The following is a 21552-nucleotide window of genomic DNA, read 5'->3' as shown; positions in this document are numbered from 1 at the left end:
TCTCATCCGTCTCCAGAACGTTTGGTGGTGCAAGCGTCCTGCTCTAAACAAACTTCAGGCGCTTTTCTTCAGGCTCCTGCCAACAGGGACTCTAAGAAGCTAGAGCAGTCAGCTAAAAAGGTCTTTTCTACATCTAGCATGGCACTTAAATCAACCAATGCTACCTGTTTGTTGGGCCATTATATACATGCTTTGATGGATTCGGTGAAGCAATTGGCGCCCAAGTTGCCTGATGAAGAGCAGGGAAATTTTATGGAGGTTCTGTCAGCTGCTCAGGCTGCTGCTCGACAGGTTATTCAATTGGGCCTGGATACGGCTGATTCAGCGGCCAGAGTTATGGGTTCCTCCATAGTTACCAGGAGACAAGCTTGGCTTAGATCCTCTGGATTTTCCCCGGATGTTCAGGCTACCCTTCTTGATTTGCCCTTTGAAGGTTCAAAGCTTTTCGGGGAGAAGGCTGATTCTACTCTTCAAAGGTTTAAAGATAGCAGAGCCACGGCAAAGTTCTTGGGATTGCAAACCCAGTCAAGGAGGTTTGGTTATAAAAAGTTCAGTGGTTTTGGGAGATCTTCCTTTCGTGGCTTGCGTCAACTACAGCAGCAGCAGCAAAATCCACTCTATGTCATATAGAGGAAGAACCAGAGGTCGCCAACGTGGTTCTGCCCGCAATCTCTCCTCCTCCTCTTCTACCTCCCCTGCTCCCCCTGGTAAAGCAGGAGAGCAGCCCTAGATCCCCCATCCTGGATCATGGGGGTCCTGTAGGGGGTCGGTTGTCTCACTTTCTACAGGGTTGGAAATTGGTTACATCAGACCTTTGGATTTTAAACCTTGTAGAGAATGGGTACGCCCATCCCTTTCGGGAATTTCCTCCTCCTTACCCTCCTTGCCAAGGTTTTTGTTCAGAGGACTGTTTGCTTCTTCTACAGAAGGAGGTCCTTGCTTTACTACAAAAAGGTGCGATAGAGGTGGTTCCGGAGCAGGAAAGGGGTCAGGGGTGCTACTCCCGGTATTTCCTGATCCCTAAGAAAGAGGGCAGGTTGCGTCCGATTCTGGACCTCAGGGTCTTGAATTTTTACCCGAAGCAGGAGAAATTCAAGATGCTAACCCTTGCTCAGGTTCTTCTGGCGCTGCAACAGGAAGACTGGATGGTGTCGATCGATTTACAGGATGCGTATTTTTACATCCCCATCCTGAAGTCGCACAGTAAGTATCTCCGTTTCACGGTGAGGTCGCAGCATTATTAGTTTGCAGTCCTCCCATTTGGTCTTACTACTGCACCTCAAGTCTTCACAAAGTTGATGGTAGTGGTGGAAGCTCATCTCAGGGGCTCGGAGATTCCAGTTTTCCCCTATCTGGACGACTGGCTGCTCAAACCGGAGTCGCCAGAGATGGTGCTTCATCATCTGCGAGTAACAGCTCAGCTGTTGTTCAACTTGGGTTTTTCAATAAATGTGCCAAAATCTCACCTGGTGCCCTCTCAGCACAACCTGTTCAGAGGGGCGGTACTGGATACTACTGTGTGTCGAGCTTTTCCTCCTCCACAAAGAATTCTCGACATTCAGGAAATGATTTCTTTGTTTCACAGTGGAGCGGTTGTTCCGGTCCTGAAGGTCCTTCGCCTGCTCGGTCTGTTCACTTCCTGCATACTGTTGGTCAGTCATGCACACTGGCACATGAGGGCACTCCAGTGGTGCCTCCGCAGGCAGTGGTTTCAACACAACGGAGATCTCAGGGAGTCAGTCAGAATCTCCAGAGATGCTGCAGCGGATCTGACTTGGTGGAGTGTGCAGGGCAACCTATCTCAAAGCAAGCCTTTTCAGTCTCCTCTACCTGTGGCCACGGTGATCACGGATGCCTCCACTCTAGGGTGGGGTGCTCATCTGGGGGATCTGGAGGTCAAAGGTCTTTGGTCTCCAGAGGAAATGTTGCTTCACATCAACCTTCTGGAATTGCGGGCAATACGTTTGGCACTAAAGGCTTTTCTTCCTTCCCTTCGCGGTCAGTCGGTTCAGGTCCTGACGGACAACACTACCGCGATGTGGTACATCAACAAACAGGGAGGTGTAGGGTTGTATCATCTCTGTCGAGAGGCTCTGCGGCTCTGGTCCTGGGTTCAGAACCATCAGATTTGTGTATTTGCAAATCATCTGGCCGGTGTGCTGAATGTTCATGCGGACAGTCTCAGTCGGCATTACTCGGCCGATCACAAGTGGCGGCTTCATCCAGAGGTGGTCCATCACATCTTTCAGATGTTGGTGTCTCCTTGGTTGGACCTATTTGCCACTCACGAGAACGCTCACTGCCTGTTGTTCTGCAGTCTCCAGTATCCGATGCAAGGAGCGTTGGGGGATGCGTTTCAGATTAATTGGAGCTTGCATCTCCTTTATGCGTTTCCTCCCATACCTTTGATTCCTCAGGTTCTGAGGAAGATTCGCCAAGACTGGGCCCAAGTTATATTGATCGCTCCGGATTGGCCAAGAAGGGTTTGGTGCACAGCTCTACTTCACCTCTCATCCCACCGCTCCGTCTCCCTCTCAGGGCAGACCTCCTCTCGCAGTCGCAGGGGCAGGTTCTACACCCCCACATCCAGAGCCTGCACCTTCATGCCTGGAGATTGAACGGGGCAACCTGAGTTCCTTCTCTCTCCTGCCGGATGTGGTGGATGTTATTTTATCGTCCAGGCAACACTCCACTAAGTCTATTTACTCCTATAGATGGTCTAGGTCTGTTAAATGGTGTGGAGAGAGATCCATTGATCCTTTAAAGGCCCACTTGTCAGATGTTCTTCTGTTTTCACTTTTCTTGGCCCAGTAGGGTCATGCTGTGACCACTGTTAAGGGCTATTTGTCGGCCGTCTTTATTTAAGTCTTCCATTGTTTTGAGATTTATTAAGGGCCTTACCAATAGGTTTCCACTTTCTCCTTTTGTTATTCCTCAATGGGATTTAAATCTTGCTTTGACTTTCTTGATGGGTTCCCCGTTTGAACCCTTACACAGTTGTTCTTTGAGGCTTCTGTCTTTTAAAATGGTCTTTCTTGTGGCTATTACCTCAGCAAGGAGGGTAAGTGAGCTTCAAGCTCTTAGCTCAAAACCCCGTTTTTGACCATACATGCTGAAAGGATGGTCCTCAGGACCAGGGTTGCTTTTCTGCCTAAGGTAGTTACTCCTTTCCATCTAGGGCAGTCCATTACTCTTCCTGTGTTCTATCCTCCCCTTCACCCTTCCAAGGAGGAGGAGAGACTTCACCGCCTGGATCCTAAAAGAGCAGTGAGCTTTTATTTGGACAGGACTAAAGACTTGCGAGTGGACAATCAGCTTTTTGTGAGCTACTTTGGACGCATGAAGGGCAAGGCTGTGCACAAGCACATTTTATCCAGATGGATCATCTTGTGCATCATGATCTGCTACGCCCTTGCTGGTAAGGAACTGCCTGAAGGTATTAGGGCTCATTCTACTAGAGCCAAGTCATCAACTTCTGCTCTGGCTAGAGGTGTTCCTGTAGTGGACATTTGTAAGGCAGCCACTTGGGCCTCCCTCCATACTTTCGCAAAGCATTATTGCTTAGACTCTGAAATGAGGAGGGAGGGTCATTTTGCGAGCTCTGTCCTACAGGACTTTTTGGTACAGAAGGGTGGACACCCTCCTCCGGGAGTGGGACTGCTGTGGGAATCTATTCATAAGGTGAGGAATCCACAGGCAGATGTATCCATCAGAAGAACAAGTTACTTACCTTTGGTAACGCTTTTTCTGGTGGATACAGCGTCTGCCTGTGGATTCCTCACTGACCCTCCTCCCCATTGTCCACCCTTGTATACCCTAAAGGTTAATTTGTTTGACATGTGTTTTATATTGTATCTTCTATCTATCTGGTACATTTATAGGAAATGCTTATATTCTTTAGCTTTCCTTTTGATTTTACACTGTGTATTTGTTTGAATATTGTGTACTGTGTATACTTGGAATCTAGTGTCGTCCACCTGTTCGCCTCGGAGGCATGGAAAAAATGGGTGGAACTGACGTCATCATGCCGACGAGGCTCTCTTATGGCTCCGGTGACGTCATGCGGAGTCGCGAGCGGAGACGTAGCATTGTGACGTCCTCGTCGGCGTGGAAAGCTACAGAAAAACAATTCCGCGGAATGCTGGCGCAGGGGATATTACGGTGAGGAATCTACAGGCAGACACTGTATCCACCAGAAACAGCGTCACCGAAGGTAAGTAACTTGTTTTTCAGGCTTATGGCCATTTTTGCACTGAATACTGTATGCTGTACTTTGTACCCTGTACACTGCTATTTTAATGTACCGGGGATTCCCAGCATGTGAACACGTATTCAAGCGTGTGAATATATAAAAGATATTAATGTTGAAAAACTGGAGTTACAGGTAAGTAACTAATTTCTTATTTGTCATTGGCATATTTGGGCTAAATTACCTACATTGAAACACAAATTGAGAATAGTGGTTAATATCTTTAGTAATCGTGTCAAACAAAATAAGTATGCCTTTAGCTACACTCATGACTACCATCATGTGAAAGCATGTACCCATGAGGAGAATCACTAGATATTTCTTCTATGACTCATCCAAAGCAACTTTTATCCCCTTCTCATCCCCTTCCATTAGCTCCTTCCTTACCAATCCTCAATAACCAAACCTTCCCATTACCCCCTCATTAATACGGAGACCAGCTCTGACAAAGATTGTGTTGAAATACCTACATTTGGAACAAACATTTGGTATAAACACAAAAAACTTGCAAGAAAAAAACTTAAAACAAAGCAGATAAATCACTGGCCTGGAGGAAGTACTAAAACCACTAACTAGAACTTACAGATGATGCCCATCAATGTATCTTTCATTCCCAAATGGCAGCTCATGACCAGAAGGTCTTTTCAAGAAGTGGAATACAGGGTGAAGATGGTATAAGAACAAACCACTGTGCATTACAAGACCCGCTTCGCCTGCTAATCTCACACACCACAGCGCCAAGACACATTTTGGTATTCGAGCGCTCTACAAGCCTCTTTTATACTTTTTTTTTTTATACTTAACCTGCCTCTCCATTCAGTCCCACATGTAATTCCCTAGTGGCGGGTCGGTTGCATAGAGCTAAGTGAGGTGTTCTCCCAAGGATCACGAGTGGAGATGAAGAGTCAGAGGCATAAATTAGAATCAGAAAAAAATCTTATTCAATTATTAATTTATTGCCTACTGCCAGTTTCTTCTGGTTTTTTACTTTAACTTCTACCACCTCATTACTTTTGCAGGGCATGGTTGAGGTTGTGGCAGAAAACTATCATAACATTTGGGCTCGAAAGAAGAAAATGGAACTAGACAGCAAAGGTAAGACTGAATAAACTGTTTGTACCATAGAGAGCTCATACATAGCCTCATTCCTTTTCAGACTATGAATCCTGCGCAAGACTTGGAGGAAACAAGCCTACTGTCAAATATGAGTATATATATTAACTTATTTACATTATGGGAGGGACTTGCTTTAGTTGGCACCAGAGTCGGCGTCAGACGACAATCCAGATGACAATCCTGCGGCTCCGTGCCATAGTCGGGGCTAAGAATGGGGATGGCACCACTGGAGGGTGCAGGGAACATCAAAAGTGGGACCGGCATCAGGATGGTCAAGGTGGTACAACAGGTTCTGGATTTAACTGTGAATCCAAGGGGCCCGACTGAGGCTGGATCCGCCGGTGATGAACTCGCAGGCCCAACAGCGCTGGAACGGGCTGCCCAGATATGATGTGCATGTCCTCATAGAAGTTGAGTGGGGGTCACTCCAGCTCTGGGAAACACGGGGAGGCACGGAGACTGAATATGATCAGGCTCAGACACAGCTGGCAGCCGTTTCTGTGGCCACGAAAGGAGTGAAAGACAGGCTGTAGTGTTTACAGGTCGCAATGCCAAGCTGGTTGAAGAAAACTTTTCTTTCCCCAAGGTATCCAGCCTTTTCGATTCCCTATCCGGTGGGAAGGTAGGGAATGCACCAGAATTTATACGTGAAGTGGAGGCTTGGACCACCAAACTCTCGGAGCTAGGGTGCTGGGTGAGGAAAGAAGGGTCCCACGGGGTGATGGTAGGTAATTGTCCTGTCCACAGGAGCCCCTGTGCAGGGTTTTTACCAGGACGCAAGCAGGATGTCCATAAGGGCTTCATTAAATGGGAGAAGCTGCTCTTTAGGGGTGATTCCCAGTTGAAACACCTCTGTCAAGACGATAGTCTTGACAGCCACAAAAGGCAACTGAAGGTAGAGGACCTCAGCCACCCTCTGCACCACCATAGCAAAGGAGGCTCCCTCCTATCTAGCCATGTTAGGAGTTGAGACCAAGCCAGTATCTGGAGAGATGTCCAGTCCACTGACATCCACCAATTCCTCACACCAGTCCATGTTGGGGTCTAGGGGGCTGGTATTCTTCAGGGTGGAATCGATCCTTCCAGTCTTCCCCAAGTCCTAGCTCAGATGAATAGGGCTCAGGCTCTGACCAGAAAGGACTGGCTCCAGTTGGCACCGGAGTCGGTGTTGGACGATGCCCCTTGGCTCTGTGCCAGAGTCGAGATAAAACTGGGGATGATGCTGCTGGAGGGCGCCATTGGTGCCAGGAAGGTCAGCAGTGGGACCAGCGTCAGGTAAGGACAAGATGGTATGACCGGTGCCGTTGCTCATCCATCTGTGAATCCAAAGGCCCCAACTTGTGCCGAGGGTGGATCTGCCGGCGAGGAACCGGTAGGGACTACACCCTGAACCCTTAAGCCCAAGGCGTGGGAAAGGGCTGCCCAGTTATGAGGTGCATGTCCTCATAGAACTCTCCGAGTTGGGCGGAGGTCGCTCCAGCTACGGGAAAGTCAGGGAGGTATAGAGCCTGCCCATTGTGCAGGCTCAACCGCAGAGCCAGGCCTCGAATGACCACACTCCCTCTTCAGATGACTTAGACAGACGGAGTGAAGTCTTAGACCTCTTCGACTTCTTATTCTTTTTCTGCGACTTACCTGAATGCCCAGACGACTTCGACTATGACAAAGATCGATGGTTCTGCAACTGATCCCAGGACCTTCCTCTTAAATGGGATTGTGACCATTGCGACATTTCATGTCGACTGCAAGGAGCTTGAGGGATCACTCCCTCAATGCCTTGGGGTGCATGGTGTGACAATCTGAAAGAAACACGTTAGTTAGATTCCTCACCTTAGAATATCCCCAGGTGTCAGGCTGGATCCGGAAAGAGTTTTGTAGCAATACCCCTTGCACGTCGCTAGGCGTCGTCTGCGGCTCCGCGTCCGTCGTTGGCGTCGTGCGCTGGAATGACGTAGTCGGAGAACTTAGACGCCGCCCTCGCGCGCTGACGTCAGTTCTTCTTTTTTCCGCGCCAGTAAGCACCGATCCGGGAAGAGCTTACCCCTAGTCACTTTTTGACTAACTTTTTGACCTCTTTCGGCTACTCGACTCGACATCTGGTGCCGGTAGGATGCCTGGATTCAAGCATTGTGACGCCTGTCACCGACTGATGTCGATAACGGATCACCATCACCGGTGCCTGTACTGCCTGGGGGCCGACCACGACGCGGAGTCGTGCCCCGACTGTCAGGCCTTGACGTCGAAGGCTAGGCGGGAGCGGTCCCGTAAGCTACTCGAGCTTCGACACTCGGCTCCGCGTCGCTCTCGGTCCCGGTCCAGGAGGAGGTCCAAGGACCGTTCGCGGAGCCGCAGCCATCGACATCGCTCGTCGGGATCTTTGGGTAAGTCCCGTCACTCCAAACATTCTAAGAATTCCAAGCGGCGTCCTCGCTCTTCGGACTCCCCTCGCCGGTCGCGCGACCTGGCCGAGGGTCCGGGTGGTTCCACCCCCGCGGCTCCGTCGGAGCCGCAGGAGCCGCGCTCGTCCCCATACCCTCCGGTCCCTGGGACGCGACTCCGGCGGAGGTCAGTGCCTTCCTCTCGGCCATGAGGAATCTGGCTCCGCCGTCGACGCCTGCCGGCGCGCCTTCGGGCCCCGCAGGGTTGACTGGGCGACCTCGCGTGCCGGCAGCTCCGGCCCCGGCGCCGTCGAGGGCTCCGGCCCCGACGCCGCAGGTCCCCGAGGGATCCGGGCCTGGATCTCTGCCGGCGCCGGTCGACCTCACGACGCCTCCTCTGCCGGCGCCGACACCGGTTCCGCCCCCGACGCCGTCCTCGCACGGCGTCGAGCCTCAGTTTAGCCCTATTCCGGACCCGGCGCAGGTACGGCGCCGTCCGACGTCTTTACCGGCACCGATGGGTGACCGCTTCATCCACCGTCCGGCTCCGATCATTCCTCCTGTCTACCAGGAATCGGATGATGAGGGCGACTGGGAGGGGTCTCAGGACCCTCTGGCCAAACAGGCCCAATTGTCTCAGGACTGGGCAGAGGAATTGGGGGACGCCAGCGGTTTGGATACCTCTCCAGATGCTGGATTCATCTCTCCTCCGACTGTGGCCTCGGAGGAAGGTGCAGCCTTTTCTGTGGTGCTGCGCAAGGCGGCCGAAGCCCTAGGGCTCGAGTTGCCTGCTGTGGCTGTGAGGACTAACGTCCTCACCGAGGTCTTTCAAACGACAGCAAGCTCCACTGAGCCTCTGCTGCAGTTTAATGAGGCCCTCATTGACATTCTCCAGGGCACTTGGTCCAAGCCCTCCACAGTCCCTCCTGTGGACAGGAACGTTGCCCGGCGCCACCGCCCTGCTCCGGGTGACCCCACATTCCTCTCCCACCACCCCACCCCCGAGAGCCTGGTTATCCAGGCCTCAACCTCCCAATCCTCCTTCCCGTCCGCTCCTCCGGATAGGGAATCCAAGAGGTTGGAGCAGTTTGGCAAGAAACTGTTCTCGTCCCTGAGTTTGGGACTGCGGTCTTTAAATACCGCTTGCCTTTTGGTCCGTTACTCCCACTCACTGTGGGATGCGGTGGAGGATGTGCTGCCCTTTTGCCCGGGGTGTTTAGCCAAAATATCGAGTTTTAAATTTCGACCTACAATAATATCGTGTTTTTAATATCGTAGGTACAGAATATCGAAGTCAGGAATATCGACGGACAGAATATCGATCCCAAGGTAAGTAATATCGAAGTTAATAATATCGAAGTAATTAATATCGATGTAAGTAATATCGTAAGCAAAAATTTCGATGTCAATAATATCGATATTTATTGAGTGTAATGTAATTTAATATGTATTTTATTTGTATGTTAAAGATTATTGTAATGTATTTTAATACATTTAAAAATAAATGTTTAGAGATTAATAATTATTTTAAATTTAATTTAGCGTTTTAGTATCAGAGCGGTTGTGGGTTTATAGGGGAATAGGGTGGGAAGTAATTTAATTATAATTAATGAATTAATATGTATTGTTTAATTGGTATTTATGATTAATTAATTGGTAATTAATTAATAATTGATTAATTAATTGTTAATTAATTATTAATTGTAAAATTATTTTATTAATTGGTTAATTATATACATTACAATTAGTTTATTATTAATATTTATTTATTGTTATTGTTAATTAATTAATTGTTAATTAGTAATTAATTGGTGATTTAATTTTATTAAGTGATTAATTGATAATTAAATTAATTATGTGAATTTTTATGTGTAGTGGGTTGTGGGTTTATAGGGGAATAGGGTGGGAAGTAATTTAATTATAATTAATTAATTAATATGTATTGTTTAATTGGTATTTATGATTAATTAATTGGTAATTAATTAATAATTGGTAATTAATTTTATTAATAGATTAATTAATTGTTAATTATTTATTAATTGTAAAATTATGTTATTATTTGGTTAATTATATACATTATAATTAGTTTATAATATTTATTTAATGTAATAGTTAATTAATTAATTGTTAATTAGTAATTAAGTGGTGATTTAATTTTATTAAGTGATTAATTGATAATTAAATTAATTATGTGAATTTTTATGTGTAGTGGGTTGTGGGTTTATAGGGGAATAGGGTGGGATGTAATTAAAATAAAATAAAGAATGATATTTTTTATTTATTTGTAATTATTATTAATTAATTGTTATTAGTTAGTTAAATATAGTAAATATAAATAATTTAGTATTGTATTTTATTTGTTGTTATTGCTAATTAATGTATTGTTAATTAATAATTAATAGGTGAATATTTGTAATTTCGTAGTTAATATGTATTAATTAGTCAATTAATAACTATTTTAATTATAAAGAATGTATTATTAATTGTAAATAAGAGATACATTGATATTTAAATCTATTGTGTATTTTGTATGTGTAGTGTGTTGTGTGTTAAAGGGGGAATAGTGTGGGATGTAACTTACATTTATTTATTTAAATATTTATTTTACATAATTGGTATTTAATAATATTTTTTTTTTAAAAACATTGTTAACATGCAATTTTTGTATAAGAAATTATTGAATTGGTTATAATGTTCATAGAATCACTATGCTATCTAGTGCTTTCCCAACTGTTTTACTATCTGGAGTGGGAATAGTAATTTTTACCCCTACGCTATCCAGCGCTTTCCCTACTGTTGCACTCTCTGGAGTTGGAATAGTAATTTTTACCCCTACGCTATCCAGCGCTTTCCCTACTGTTGCACTCTTTGGAGTTGGAATAGTTATTTTTACCCCTACGCTATCCAACCTTTTCTCTACTGTTGCACTGTCTGGAGTGGGAAGAGTAATTTTTACCCTTACGCTATCCAACACTTTCCCTACTATTGCATTCTCTGGAGTGGGAATAGTAAATTTTACCCTTACGCTATCCAACACTTTCCCTACTATTGCACTCTCTGGAGTTGGAATAGTAATTTTTACCCCTACGATATCCAACATTTTCCCTACTGTTGCACTCTTTGGAGTTGGAATAGTTATTTTTACCCCTACGCTATCCAACGTTTTCTCTACTGTTGCACTGTCTGGAGTGGGAATAGTAATTTTTACCCTTACGCTATCCAACACTTTCCCTACTATTGCACTCTCTGGAGTGGGAATAGTAAATTTTACCCTTACGCTATCCAACACTTTCCCTACTATTGCACTCTCTGGAGTTGGAATAGTAATCTTTACCCCTACGCTATCCAACGTTTTCCCTACTGTTGCACTCTTTGGAGGTGGAATAGTTATTTGTACCCCTACGCTATCCAACGTTTTCCCTACTGTTGCACTGTCTGGAGTGGGAATAAGAATTTTTACCCTTACGCTATCCAACACTTTCCCTACTATTGCACTCTCTGGAGTGGGAATAGTAATTTTTACCATTACGCTATCCAACACTTTCCCTACTATTGCACTCTCTGGAGTTGGAATAGTAATTTTTACCCCTACGCTATCCAACGCTTTCCCTACTGTTGCACTCTTTGGAGTTGGAATAGTAATTTTTAACCCTACGCTTTCCAATGTTTTCCCTACTGTTGCACTCTCGGGAGTTGGAATTGTTATTTTTGCCCCTACGCTATCCAACATTTTCCTTACTGTTGTTTTTGTTGAAGTTGGACTAGTAGTTTTATTGTGTCTGATATTTAATATGTTTTGTAATATTGTAGCTATTGTAATATATAATTAATAATACAAATTATTCAAATTAAAAATATTGATTATTATTTGCTATATGTAATTATTTAATATTTATTAATGTTATTGTTTTATGTGTATTGATGTATTGGTAATTTAAATAAATATTTAATAATTTATATGTTACAGAAAATATTATTAAAAGTAATTATTAAGTAAGTGTATATATTATATATTATATATATATGTTTAATTAAAGTTTTATTAAATTATATATATTTATTATAAATTTTACATATTATAAAATATATTTAATTATGTTTCTTTGATTTATAAGTATTATTTGGTTTATTTTACATATATTTTTTAAGTAAAAAAAAAACGATATTTTTGAATTACGATATTTTTGACATCGATATTAAATTATCGATATTTTTGTACTTACCATGTTGTAGATAGGATGTCGATATTTTTTTTTTTTTTTTTTTTTTTTAAAAACCTTTATTCGCATAAGTCAGATACACAGCTATTCAGCCGACATCCCGGAGGTTCGGCAGCTAAACAAGCAACACGTAAAGTCCTCCATAGCTCTAATGCAGGAGAATGACAAAGGTCTCATTTTTGAAAACTACCTACAATAAACACAACAAGCAAGGCAGTATACACCACAAAGTCGTGCCAGTTTCCAGCGGGGGCGCGGCCCCATTTCCAACATCAAAGCCAACGATCGGGAGGATGAGGGAGAGCAGAGGCACTAACATTTTAACGGAGGTGCATCAGGAAAACCCAAGTCGGAAGTGAGGCTAGGGGGAAAGTGGCTCCTCCGGCGGTTCAATGGCAGGAGGCAGACATATGCCTCCCCTATATTGGTTCCAACTTCCCCATACCTTATGCCATTTCTTAGGCCTCCCCCGTGCACTATACACCGTTTTCTCCCGAAACATGCTCCAGTCCATGTTGTCCTTCCATGCATCCAGGGTGGGCGGGCTATGGGATCCCCACAGTCGTGCTATATCTCGCTTAGCCACCATATTGCCTAGGGTCACCCATTGAGTCTGCGCTGCGTCATAATCCGTAGGACCCCACACATTCAAAAGACAGCGCCGCGACTCTGGGTGCAGTACTATACCCGTGACCTCCTGCATCACCACGTGAATCCGCTTCCAAAAGTCCGCAATCACACCACACTCCCATATGATATGCAGGAAGGTGCCCACCATCCCGCAGCCCCGCTTGCATAACCCATCCTCGGAAAATCCCATATGAACCAGCCGGGGCCCAGTGACGTAGACTCTGTGCAGTATCTTAAGCTGGACCAACCGTAGTCTGGCGGGGATCGCGACCTCCTTAGGAGAGGAGACGGCGTATTGCCAATCTTCATCGTCCAGCTCAAGGCCGTCCCTAGTCCACTGATCCCGAACCCCCATGAGGAGGTCGGTCCAGACATTCACAAGCTTTTTGTAAATTAGGGAGATTGTGCTCTCCGGCATATGGCCGTCCAGGATCCGGTCCTCCAAGGGAGAGGACTCAGGCACCCTCTCCCCCTCAACGAGCACCGACCGCAGCGCATGGCGCACCTGCGCATACCGGAAATATTCCGTGCCCTCCAGCGCATATTCCGTCCGTAGTTCGTCAAACGACTTAATCCGCCCCTTGACCAGCAGGTCGCCCACCCGGGAGATGCCAATCAGGTCCCATTTCTCGAATCCCTTAGAGTGCCAAAGTTTCCCCAGCATATCTGAGTCATACAACGGAGTGGCGAGGGTGAGCCTCTCTTTCCAGCCCAACGAGTTCGTGACTGTCTTCCACACACTCACCGCCACCTCGGTCGGCCCCGTGAGGGACCCAGTCGGGGGCCTCGAGTAAAGTGCTCTATAGTAGCCACCCCCACGCAGCAACCACCGGTCCATAGCGAAGCCGGGGCTAAGCGCCGGGCCGTAGACTCCATGGTTGATCGCACTCAGCTGGGAGGCCCAATAGTATCTTCTAATGTCGGGAAGCGCGATACCCCCATCGTACCAAGGAAGAGTTAGTTTTGCTATCGCTATACGTGGACGGCCGTCCCACAGCAGCGAGCGCTGGAGACTCTCAACCTCCCGAAAGTAGCTGGCCGGAACCAGCTCCTGGGTGTTCTGCAGGACATAGAGAAAACGGGGAAGAGACATCATTTTGAATAGCACAGCTCGGCCAAGGAGGGAAAGCGGCAGCCGCCGCCAGCCCGCTACATCTCGCCTCAGGCGCGCCAGCGGAGGGACCAGGTTCCTCTCATACCGTACCATTGGGTCGGTGGATGAAACCTTCCCTGGCGATCTGGATCGGGCAATTCCGCGGGGGAACCGGGACGTCTCCACACAAGGCATACAGATATGACTTCCCCCAGTTAATGGTTAGTCCCGAATTCCTCCCGAAGGAAGTCAAAATGTCGCAGATAACTATGAGGGACTTCCGGGGTGAAGCGAGATAAAGCAGGATATCATCGGCATAGAGGGAGATGCGGTCCTCGTGGTCAGGTGACCAGCGAAGCCCCCTCACCTCCGGGTGCCATCGTATCCAGGCCGCCAGCGGCTCGAGAGCAAGAGCAAACAACAGCGGCGACAGAGGACAGCCCTGCCTGGTACCTCTCCCCAGCCCGAAAGGGCGGGACGCCCTACCGTTGACCGCAACCTGAGCGAGAGGCTCTTCATATAATAGCCTCACCCAGCCCATAAATCCGGGTCCAAAGCCGATTTTCGCAAGCGCAGCCCACAGGTATTCCCACTCTACCGTATCGAAAGCCATCGTTGCGTCAAGCGCTGCCACAATGGCCGGCTCCCGCATCGTCCCCACCCTTGCGATCACTCCATGGATGCGCCTTAGGTTCAACGCGGTGTTACGATGCGGGATGAATCCGGATTGGTCAGGGTGGATCAGATCACCGATCACCCTGACCAAACGGTTAGCGAGGATTTTAGCGAGGATCTTCGGCTCGGCATTAAGGAGCGAGATCGGCCTATATGAGCTGCACCTGTTCCTGGGCTTACCATCTTTATGTATGACCACGATTGTTGCCAGGCGCTGGTCGCGTGGGAGGCATCCCGTCTCCCGTGCCTCCACGAACATAGCTCGCAAATGCGGAGCGATCTTATCTGGCCGGAGTTTGTAGAACTCAATTGGCAGGCCATTCGGGCCCGAGGCCTTGCCCGAACGTAACGAACGGATAGCCCCCGCGATTTCGTCGACTGTGATATCGCCATCAAGATCGTCCCTGTCGATGTCGGAAAGGCAAGGCAACGCAAGATCACGCAGGAGTTCACACGAATCCCCCACTGGCCTGCCCGACACGGAGGTATAGACCGTGTGGAAGTAATCCGCAAAGCACTGGACTATGCCATCCGGCTCCGCGACAACGACGCCATCCTCCGTCACGATGTCTGGCACAACACGATTGACCCGCTCCTTTTTATCCAGCCACGCGATTAATTTCCCGGCCTTGTCCCCGACGTCGTACAGACGGCCCCGCTGTTCCCTACTCAAGGCTTTGGCCGCGTCCGTCACAAGGGCCCTGTACTCCGACTGCTTGAGGGTCAAATTGTGCAGCGCCGCCGCCGTAACCTCCCCCTCCAATGACAGCTCCAATTCCGCGATCTCCGCCTCAATCTGGGCGACCTCCGCGTCTCTCCGACGCTTGGCCGCTACTATCAAGGAGAGGGCCTCCCCCCTAAGCACTGTTTTGAACGCTTCCCACAAAGACACAGCCGACGTGACCGAGCCGAGATTCTCCTGGAAGTAACGATCGACCGCCTTCAGCACCGCACTACGAGTCATAGGGTCCCTGAGATACCACGGGTTAATTGGGGCCACCCTACCCCCCATTCCTCTACCAACATCCATACAGATCCACACCGGCGAATGGTCAGAAATACCCCGTGCCATGTGCCTGGCCTCAGAGACAAAGGAGGCGTGTGCAGCTAGGGTAAGCACATAATCAATTCTGGAGAGACTGCCATGCGCCCCGGAATGGAAAGTGTATTGCCGCTGTGTGGGATGCAGTAGTCTCCAACAATCAACCAGTCCAAGGGTATCTACAAAGTCCGGAAGCCATTTCTGGGCCCCCCCCCGAGCTCCTCGGCGGGTGTCTGTCAAGCAATCCGGAGCCTACCGCATTAAAGTCGCCACCCACCACCAACATTCCCTCTGGGAGATCCAACAAAGTCCTCTCTAAGTCCGCAAGTGTGGAAGGTTGCAGTGCAGGAGGGACATAAACCGACACCAGGATTAGCGTCCTGCCCTCCCACCTCCCCGCTACAGCCGCAAAGCGTCCCCTATCGTCAACAGTAGTGGAGTCAACCTCAAAGGGCAGGGAGGACCTAACGAGTATTCCAGCCCCTCTAGACCCCGAGGAAAACCCGGAGTGTGCAACAAACTTGTAGCCTTTCCTATTGAGTGCATAGCACATGTTACCAATCAAGTGTGTCTCTTGCAATAAGACAATATCAGGGGTACATCTCTTCAGGAATTGCAGGACAATCCCACGCTTAATACGATCCCCCAAGCCATTTACATTCCAACTGAGTATTTTTAAGCCCCTACCCCCCATCCCAACATGTAAGGAGACCACCCCCCCCCCCGCATGGAACCGCACTAGAGTCACAGAAGCTTGCATCTTTACGCCTTGCATAACCAAAAACAACAACCCCAACAACAACCCCAATCCACCCCCCACGCTGCACCCCTGCGTAAGCTCTAAAATGCCCCCCAACTTGCAGTGTGCCTGTCGCCCCATACAAAGACTAATCTACAAAAAGAACCCCAGAGGAGGAAAAAGCTCCCATATTGCCCCCGCTACCCCCCGGATTGTCACCCTCCCGGGGGAACCGGAGATCTGGTACTGAAGTCCAGGCTCATTGTTCATCGCCGCCACCGTCTGCTCCACCGGGGCGTTCCACGTTAGTCCGTCCTTGGGGCAATGTGTCAAGCCAATCTCCGACCATGGCTGGTGATTCAAAAAAGAAAGTCCGCTCTTCGAACACCACACGCAACCTGGCCGGGAAGAGCATGGCATATTTCAGTCCCATCTCTCGTAGCCTCCTCTTGACCGCCAGGAAGCCTTGTCGTTGCTTCTGTACCATCTGGGTAAAGTCCGGATAGAAACTTACAGTAGTGTTCTGGAATAGCGTCGGGCCGGACACCCGCGATGCTTGCAGAATGGCATCACGGTCCCTGAAGTTAAAGATCCTGGCGACAATTGGCCTCGGAGGGGCCCCCACCTTGGGCCTCCCGCCAGGAACTCTGTGGGCCCTTTCAACCGTAAAAAACTTACTAAGGCCTTTGGGCGCCAGATGGTTCACCACCAGGTCCTCCACAAACAGGTCCACTGACTGTTCCTCCGAAGTTTCCGGGACCCCAATAATGCGCACGTTATTGCGCCTTGCGCGGCCCTCGAACTCTTCCAACCGTCGGGCAAAGTGATCATTTGCAGTCCGCAAGGTACGGACTTCCAGCTGAAGGCCGGAGACGTCGCCCAGGAGGCCTGCAGTCTTGAGGTCCAAGGACTAAACCCGCTCATTAGTTTTCCCCAGGTCTGCCCGAATCAGATTGACGTCGATCGATATGGCATCCACTTTATGCGCCAGGGTCTCAAATTGTTGTCCGATAGAGGACTTCATCCCCTCGATGGCCCCCATGATATCTTGCAGGGTTGGTTCCGCGGAGGGGGGCGACCCGTCCTTCGTGGCCTCCAGTGTCTGTCCCGATCCGCCCGGTGACCCCTTCTGGTGGGCATAGCGGTCCATGTTGTTAGTCTGGGTGTAGCCTCCCCGCCTGGTACTTTTGGGCTTCTGTTTTTCGGCGTCCGATTTACTCGACATCGCTATCTGCCGAGGGGACAATCTCTTTGCCCATACAGAGTAGACAACCATGCAGCCAGTGACTGGCGCCACCAACGTCCAGGCCGGGCGCGGTGGAGACAGGAAAGTGAAAGTGAGGACACCTTCCTTCCGACGATTCGCCCCTCGCGTGGCCGCTGTTGTTCAATTAGTGCACGGGCACTGTGCCAACGCAAGTCCCGGGCACCTTCCGGGGAGTAGGCCACAAACTTCCAGGCAGTACAACTTCGGTCTCCGGTGGGCAATTTCAATCCGGACAACGGCTCTCGCCTCAGCAACGGCTCCCCTCCAATATTCCGGGCATCAAAAGCAGGATACTAGACAGGATATCTGCCGGAGGGAGCGAGGGTCTCGGGAGCTCTAGGCTCACGCGGCCATCTTGATCACGCGCTAAGCTCCTCCCCCCGGATGTCGATATTCTTGACGCCGATATTTTTGTTGCGATATTTTTGTAGGTCGAATTTTTGTCTTTCGAAATTATGTCATACAACCTGTGCCCGGAGGAGGCCCGGGAGCGACTCACCCAAGCACTTGCTAACGGGCGAGATGCAGCGCAGCACGCCATTAGATGTGGACTAGACACCACGGACTCGCTGGGTCGGGCAATTTCCACCACGGTGGCGCTTCGGCGTCACGCCTGGCTGAGGTCCACGTCGTTTTCAGGGGATGTCCAAAGCTCCCTCATGGACATGCCCTTCGATGGCACTCGCCTTTTTGGCGAGAAGGCGGACAGTGCGCTGGCCCGGTTCAAGGACTCCCGGGCCACGGCCAAGTCCTTGGGTCTTTCGGCCCCGCGGCCGCAAACTTCCGCCTTTCGCCCCTTTCATGGCCAAGGAAGGGGCGCCTCCTCACGTCCGCCCAGCCACCGGCCGCAGAACCAACCTGCACGCGGTCGCGGACGTGGTTTCCGCCGAGGCGGTTCTGGAGGACAACGTGCCGGTCAGTCCACATCCACCCCGGCAGCATCCGCCTCAAAGCCCTCCTAGTCCGAGCTTTCAGGCCCATTTAACGCCAGTGGGGGGCAGAGTTCGCCATCACCTGCTCCACTGGCGCTCCATCACTTCGGACAGGTGGGTGCTGCAAATCGTCCAAAGGGGCTACTCCCTCCCCTTCGAGACGACCCCTCCAGCTATGCCACCGCAGAACCACCGTATGTCGGGGGATCATTTGCATCTTCTCCGGGAGGAGGTTTCGGCCCTCTTGGCCAAAGAGGCCGTCGAGCGCGTTCCTGGTCCAGAAGTAGGTCGTGGTTGCTATTCCCACTACTTTCTGGTTCCCAAGAAGGGCAAAGGGGGCCTACGCCCGATCTTGGATCTCAGAAGTGTGAACGCCTTCCTCCGGAAGGAACGGTTCAAGATGCTCACTTTGGCTCAGGTTCTTGCTGCCCTAGACCCTGGAGACTGGATGGTAGCGTTGGACTTGCAGGACGCTTATTTCCACATCCCCGTCCTGCCGGCCCACCGGCGTTACCTGCGATTCACGGTGGGTCAGGAGCACTTTCAGTTCACCGTGCTCCCCTTCGGCCTCACCAGTGCCCCTCGGGTGTTCACGAAAGTGATGGCGGTGGTCACAGCTCATCTGCGCAGATCAGGGGTCCCAGTCTTCCCCTATCTCGACGACTGGCTGTTGAAGGCGGGCTCGCCCCAGCAAGACGTCTCCCACCTCCAGACTACGGCAGACCTCCTGCATTCGCTGGGGTTCTCCATCAATGTGCCGAAGTTGCACCTGAGTCCCTCCCAAAAGCTCCTTTTCATAGGGGCGGTTCTCGATTCGGCGCAGTTCCTGGTCTATCTGCCGGAACAGCGGGTCCTGGACATTCGCGCCCTGATTCCCATCTTCCGGCCTCTGTCCTGGATTTTGGTCAGGTTGGTGCTGCGGCTTCTGGGGCTGATGGCCTCCTGCATCCTGTTAGTGCCTCACGCCAGATGGCGGATGCGGGCTCTGCAGTGGGACCTGAAGTTTCAGTGGGCCCAGCATCGAGTCAACCTGTCCGACCATGTCTTGATCTCGGAGGGCACTGCGAAACAGCTGCAGTGGTGGCTCACGAATCGCGATTGGGTCAGCGGCAGATCCCTCTCCCTTCCCCAACCGGAGCACGTGGTAGTGACGGATGCGTCCCTCCTGGGATGGGGGGGCCATATGGGAGAGGCGGAGATCAGAGGACTCTGGTCTCCGGCGGAGACTCGGCTCCATATCAATCTTTTGGAGCTGAGGGCGATCCGACTTGCACTGAAAGCCTTCCTTCCCTCTGTCCAGGGAAGTGTTGTGCAGGTGTTCACAGACAACACCACGCCATGTGGTATTGCAACAAACAGGGCGGGGTGGGGTCGTGGACCCTTTGTTAGGAGGCCCTGCGCCTCTGGACATGGCTGGAACACCAGGGCATCGCCCTAGTGGTTCAACATCTGGCGGGCTCTCTGAACGCCAGAGCGGACGAACTCAGCCGCCGGTGCATGATGGATCACGAATGGCGTCTGAACTCGGACGTGGCGCAAGGTCTCTTTCTGCAGTGGGGAGAGCCTTGGTTAGATCTATTCGGTGGCGAATAGAACGCGCAATGTCAGCAGTTCTGCGCGTTGGAGTTTCCAAGGCGGCACTCTCTCGGAGACGCTTTTCGTCACGAGTGGAGTTGCGGTCTGTTGTATGCCTTTCCGCCTTTACCACTTCTGCCCAGAGTCCTGAAGAAGATCAGGCGCGACCGGGCCCAAGTCATCTTGGTGGCTCCGGATTGGGCACGAAGGTGCTGGTATCCCGAGCTACTCAGTATGTCCATCGATCCCCCGATACGACTGCCTCTTCAGGAGGATCTTCTGTTGCAGCAGCAGGGGACGGTCCTCAACCCGAACCTGTCCAGCCTCCACCTACATGCGTGGAGATTGAGCGGGGGCAGTTGATGCCATTTGACTTGCCTCCTGAAGTCTGTGATGTCATTCTGGCAGCCAGGCGTCCCTCCACAAAGACGGTATACGCCTGCCGGTGGAACAAATTTGTGGCATGGTGCACAGCAAAGCCTGTGGATCCCCTTTCTGCCCCTCTTTCAGAGGTTCTCCTCTTTCTTCTTTCTTTGGCCCAGCAGGGCTCTGCTCTGGGCACCTTGCAAGGTTATCTTGCTGCTATCTCTGCCTTCCTTCGGCTTCCTGATCAGCCTTCTCTTTTCAAGTCCCCTGTTGTTTCACGCTTTCTCAAGGGCATTACTCATATGTACCCTCCTGTTCCTTTCGTAATGCCTCAGTGGGACTTGAACCTTCTTCTCACTTTTCTGATGTGCGCTCCCTTTGAGCCCCATCCGTCTTTAGACTTTGAAAACTGCTTTCTTGATAGCAATCACCTCCGCTAGGCGGGTGGGTGAGCTCCAGGCTTTGTCATCCAAGGCTCCCTTCCTTTCAGTTCATCTGGACAAAGGTGTCCTCCGGACACGTCCTTCTTTCCTGCCTAAAGTTGTGACTCCCTTTCACATCGGGCAATCTGTCATGCTGCCCACCTTCTTTCCGCCTCCGCATCCTTCAAAAGATGAAGAGAGGCTCCACCATCTGGACCCAAAACATGCGCTATCCTTTTATTTGGACCGCACAAGAAAGTTCCGGGTGGACAACCAACTTTTTGTTGGGTACGTTGGGGCTAAGAAGGGTAAAGCTGTACACAAGCGGACCATCTCTCGGTGGGTCGTGTTGTGTATTGAGACCTGCTAATCTTTGGTGAAAAAGGTTTCTCCTGTTGGGCTACGGGCCCATTCTACTCGGGCCACGGCGGCCAAGACTGCACTGGGACGGGGAGTCCCCTTGCAAGACATCTGTCAGGCGGCGATGTGGGCTTCGCTGCACACGTTTGAGAGACATTACAGCCTGGACAGCCAAGTCCGGAGGGATGGCCACTTTGGCCGTTCTGTTCTCCAGGACTTTCTGGTGTGATCTTGGTTCGCAGACCCACCACCGGGGTTGGTATTGCTGGGGTATCTATTCTAAGGTGAGGAATCTAACTAACGTGTTTCTTTCAGATGAACAAGTTACTTACCTTCGGTAACGATGTATCTGTAAGAAACATTAGTTAGTTAGATTCCTCACTGACCCACCCAGCCTCCCCGTTCTGCGAACCGACATCTAGGGTTAAGGTTCTCCCTTTCAGGGCCCTAGATTTTTTGGCACCAGTGTCGGTCTCTTGCATGGCTCA

General features: G+C 50.0%; 1 protein-coding gene across 4 annotated transcripts in view; it reads left to right on the top strand.

Annotated features, from left to right (window-relative positions):
• RYR3 (ryanodine receptor 3) overlaps positions 1-21552 on the top strand; it is a 2047168-nt gene that overhangs the window by 1203022 nt on the left and 822594 nt on the right. For all 4 annotated transcript variants that reach the window (XM_085627314.1, XM_085627313.1, XM_085627312.1 and 1 more), the window contains one exon: positions 5269-5344. In XM_085627314.1, coding sequence (XP_085483440.1) covers positions 5269-5344 — 76 coding nt within the window. The remainder of the gene's footprint in view (positions 1-5268; positions 5345-21552) is intronic.

This window comes from Triturus cristatus, chromosome 9, assembly GCF_964204655.1.
Source record: "Triturus cristatus chromosome 9, aTriCri1.1, whole genome shotgun sequence".
In the NCBI taxonomy this organism is placed as follows: Eukaryota; Metazoa; Chordata; class Amphibia; order Caudata; family Salamandridae; genus Triturus; species Triturus cristatus.
The sequence above is the reverse complement of the archived record's forward strand: the minus strand, read 5'-3'. Positions and strand labels throughout refer to the sequence as shown.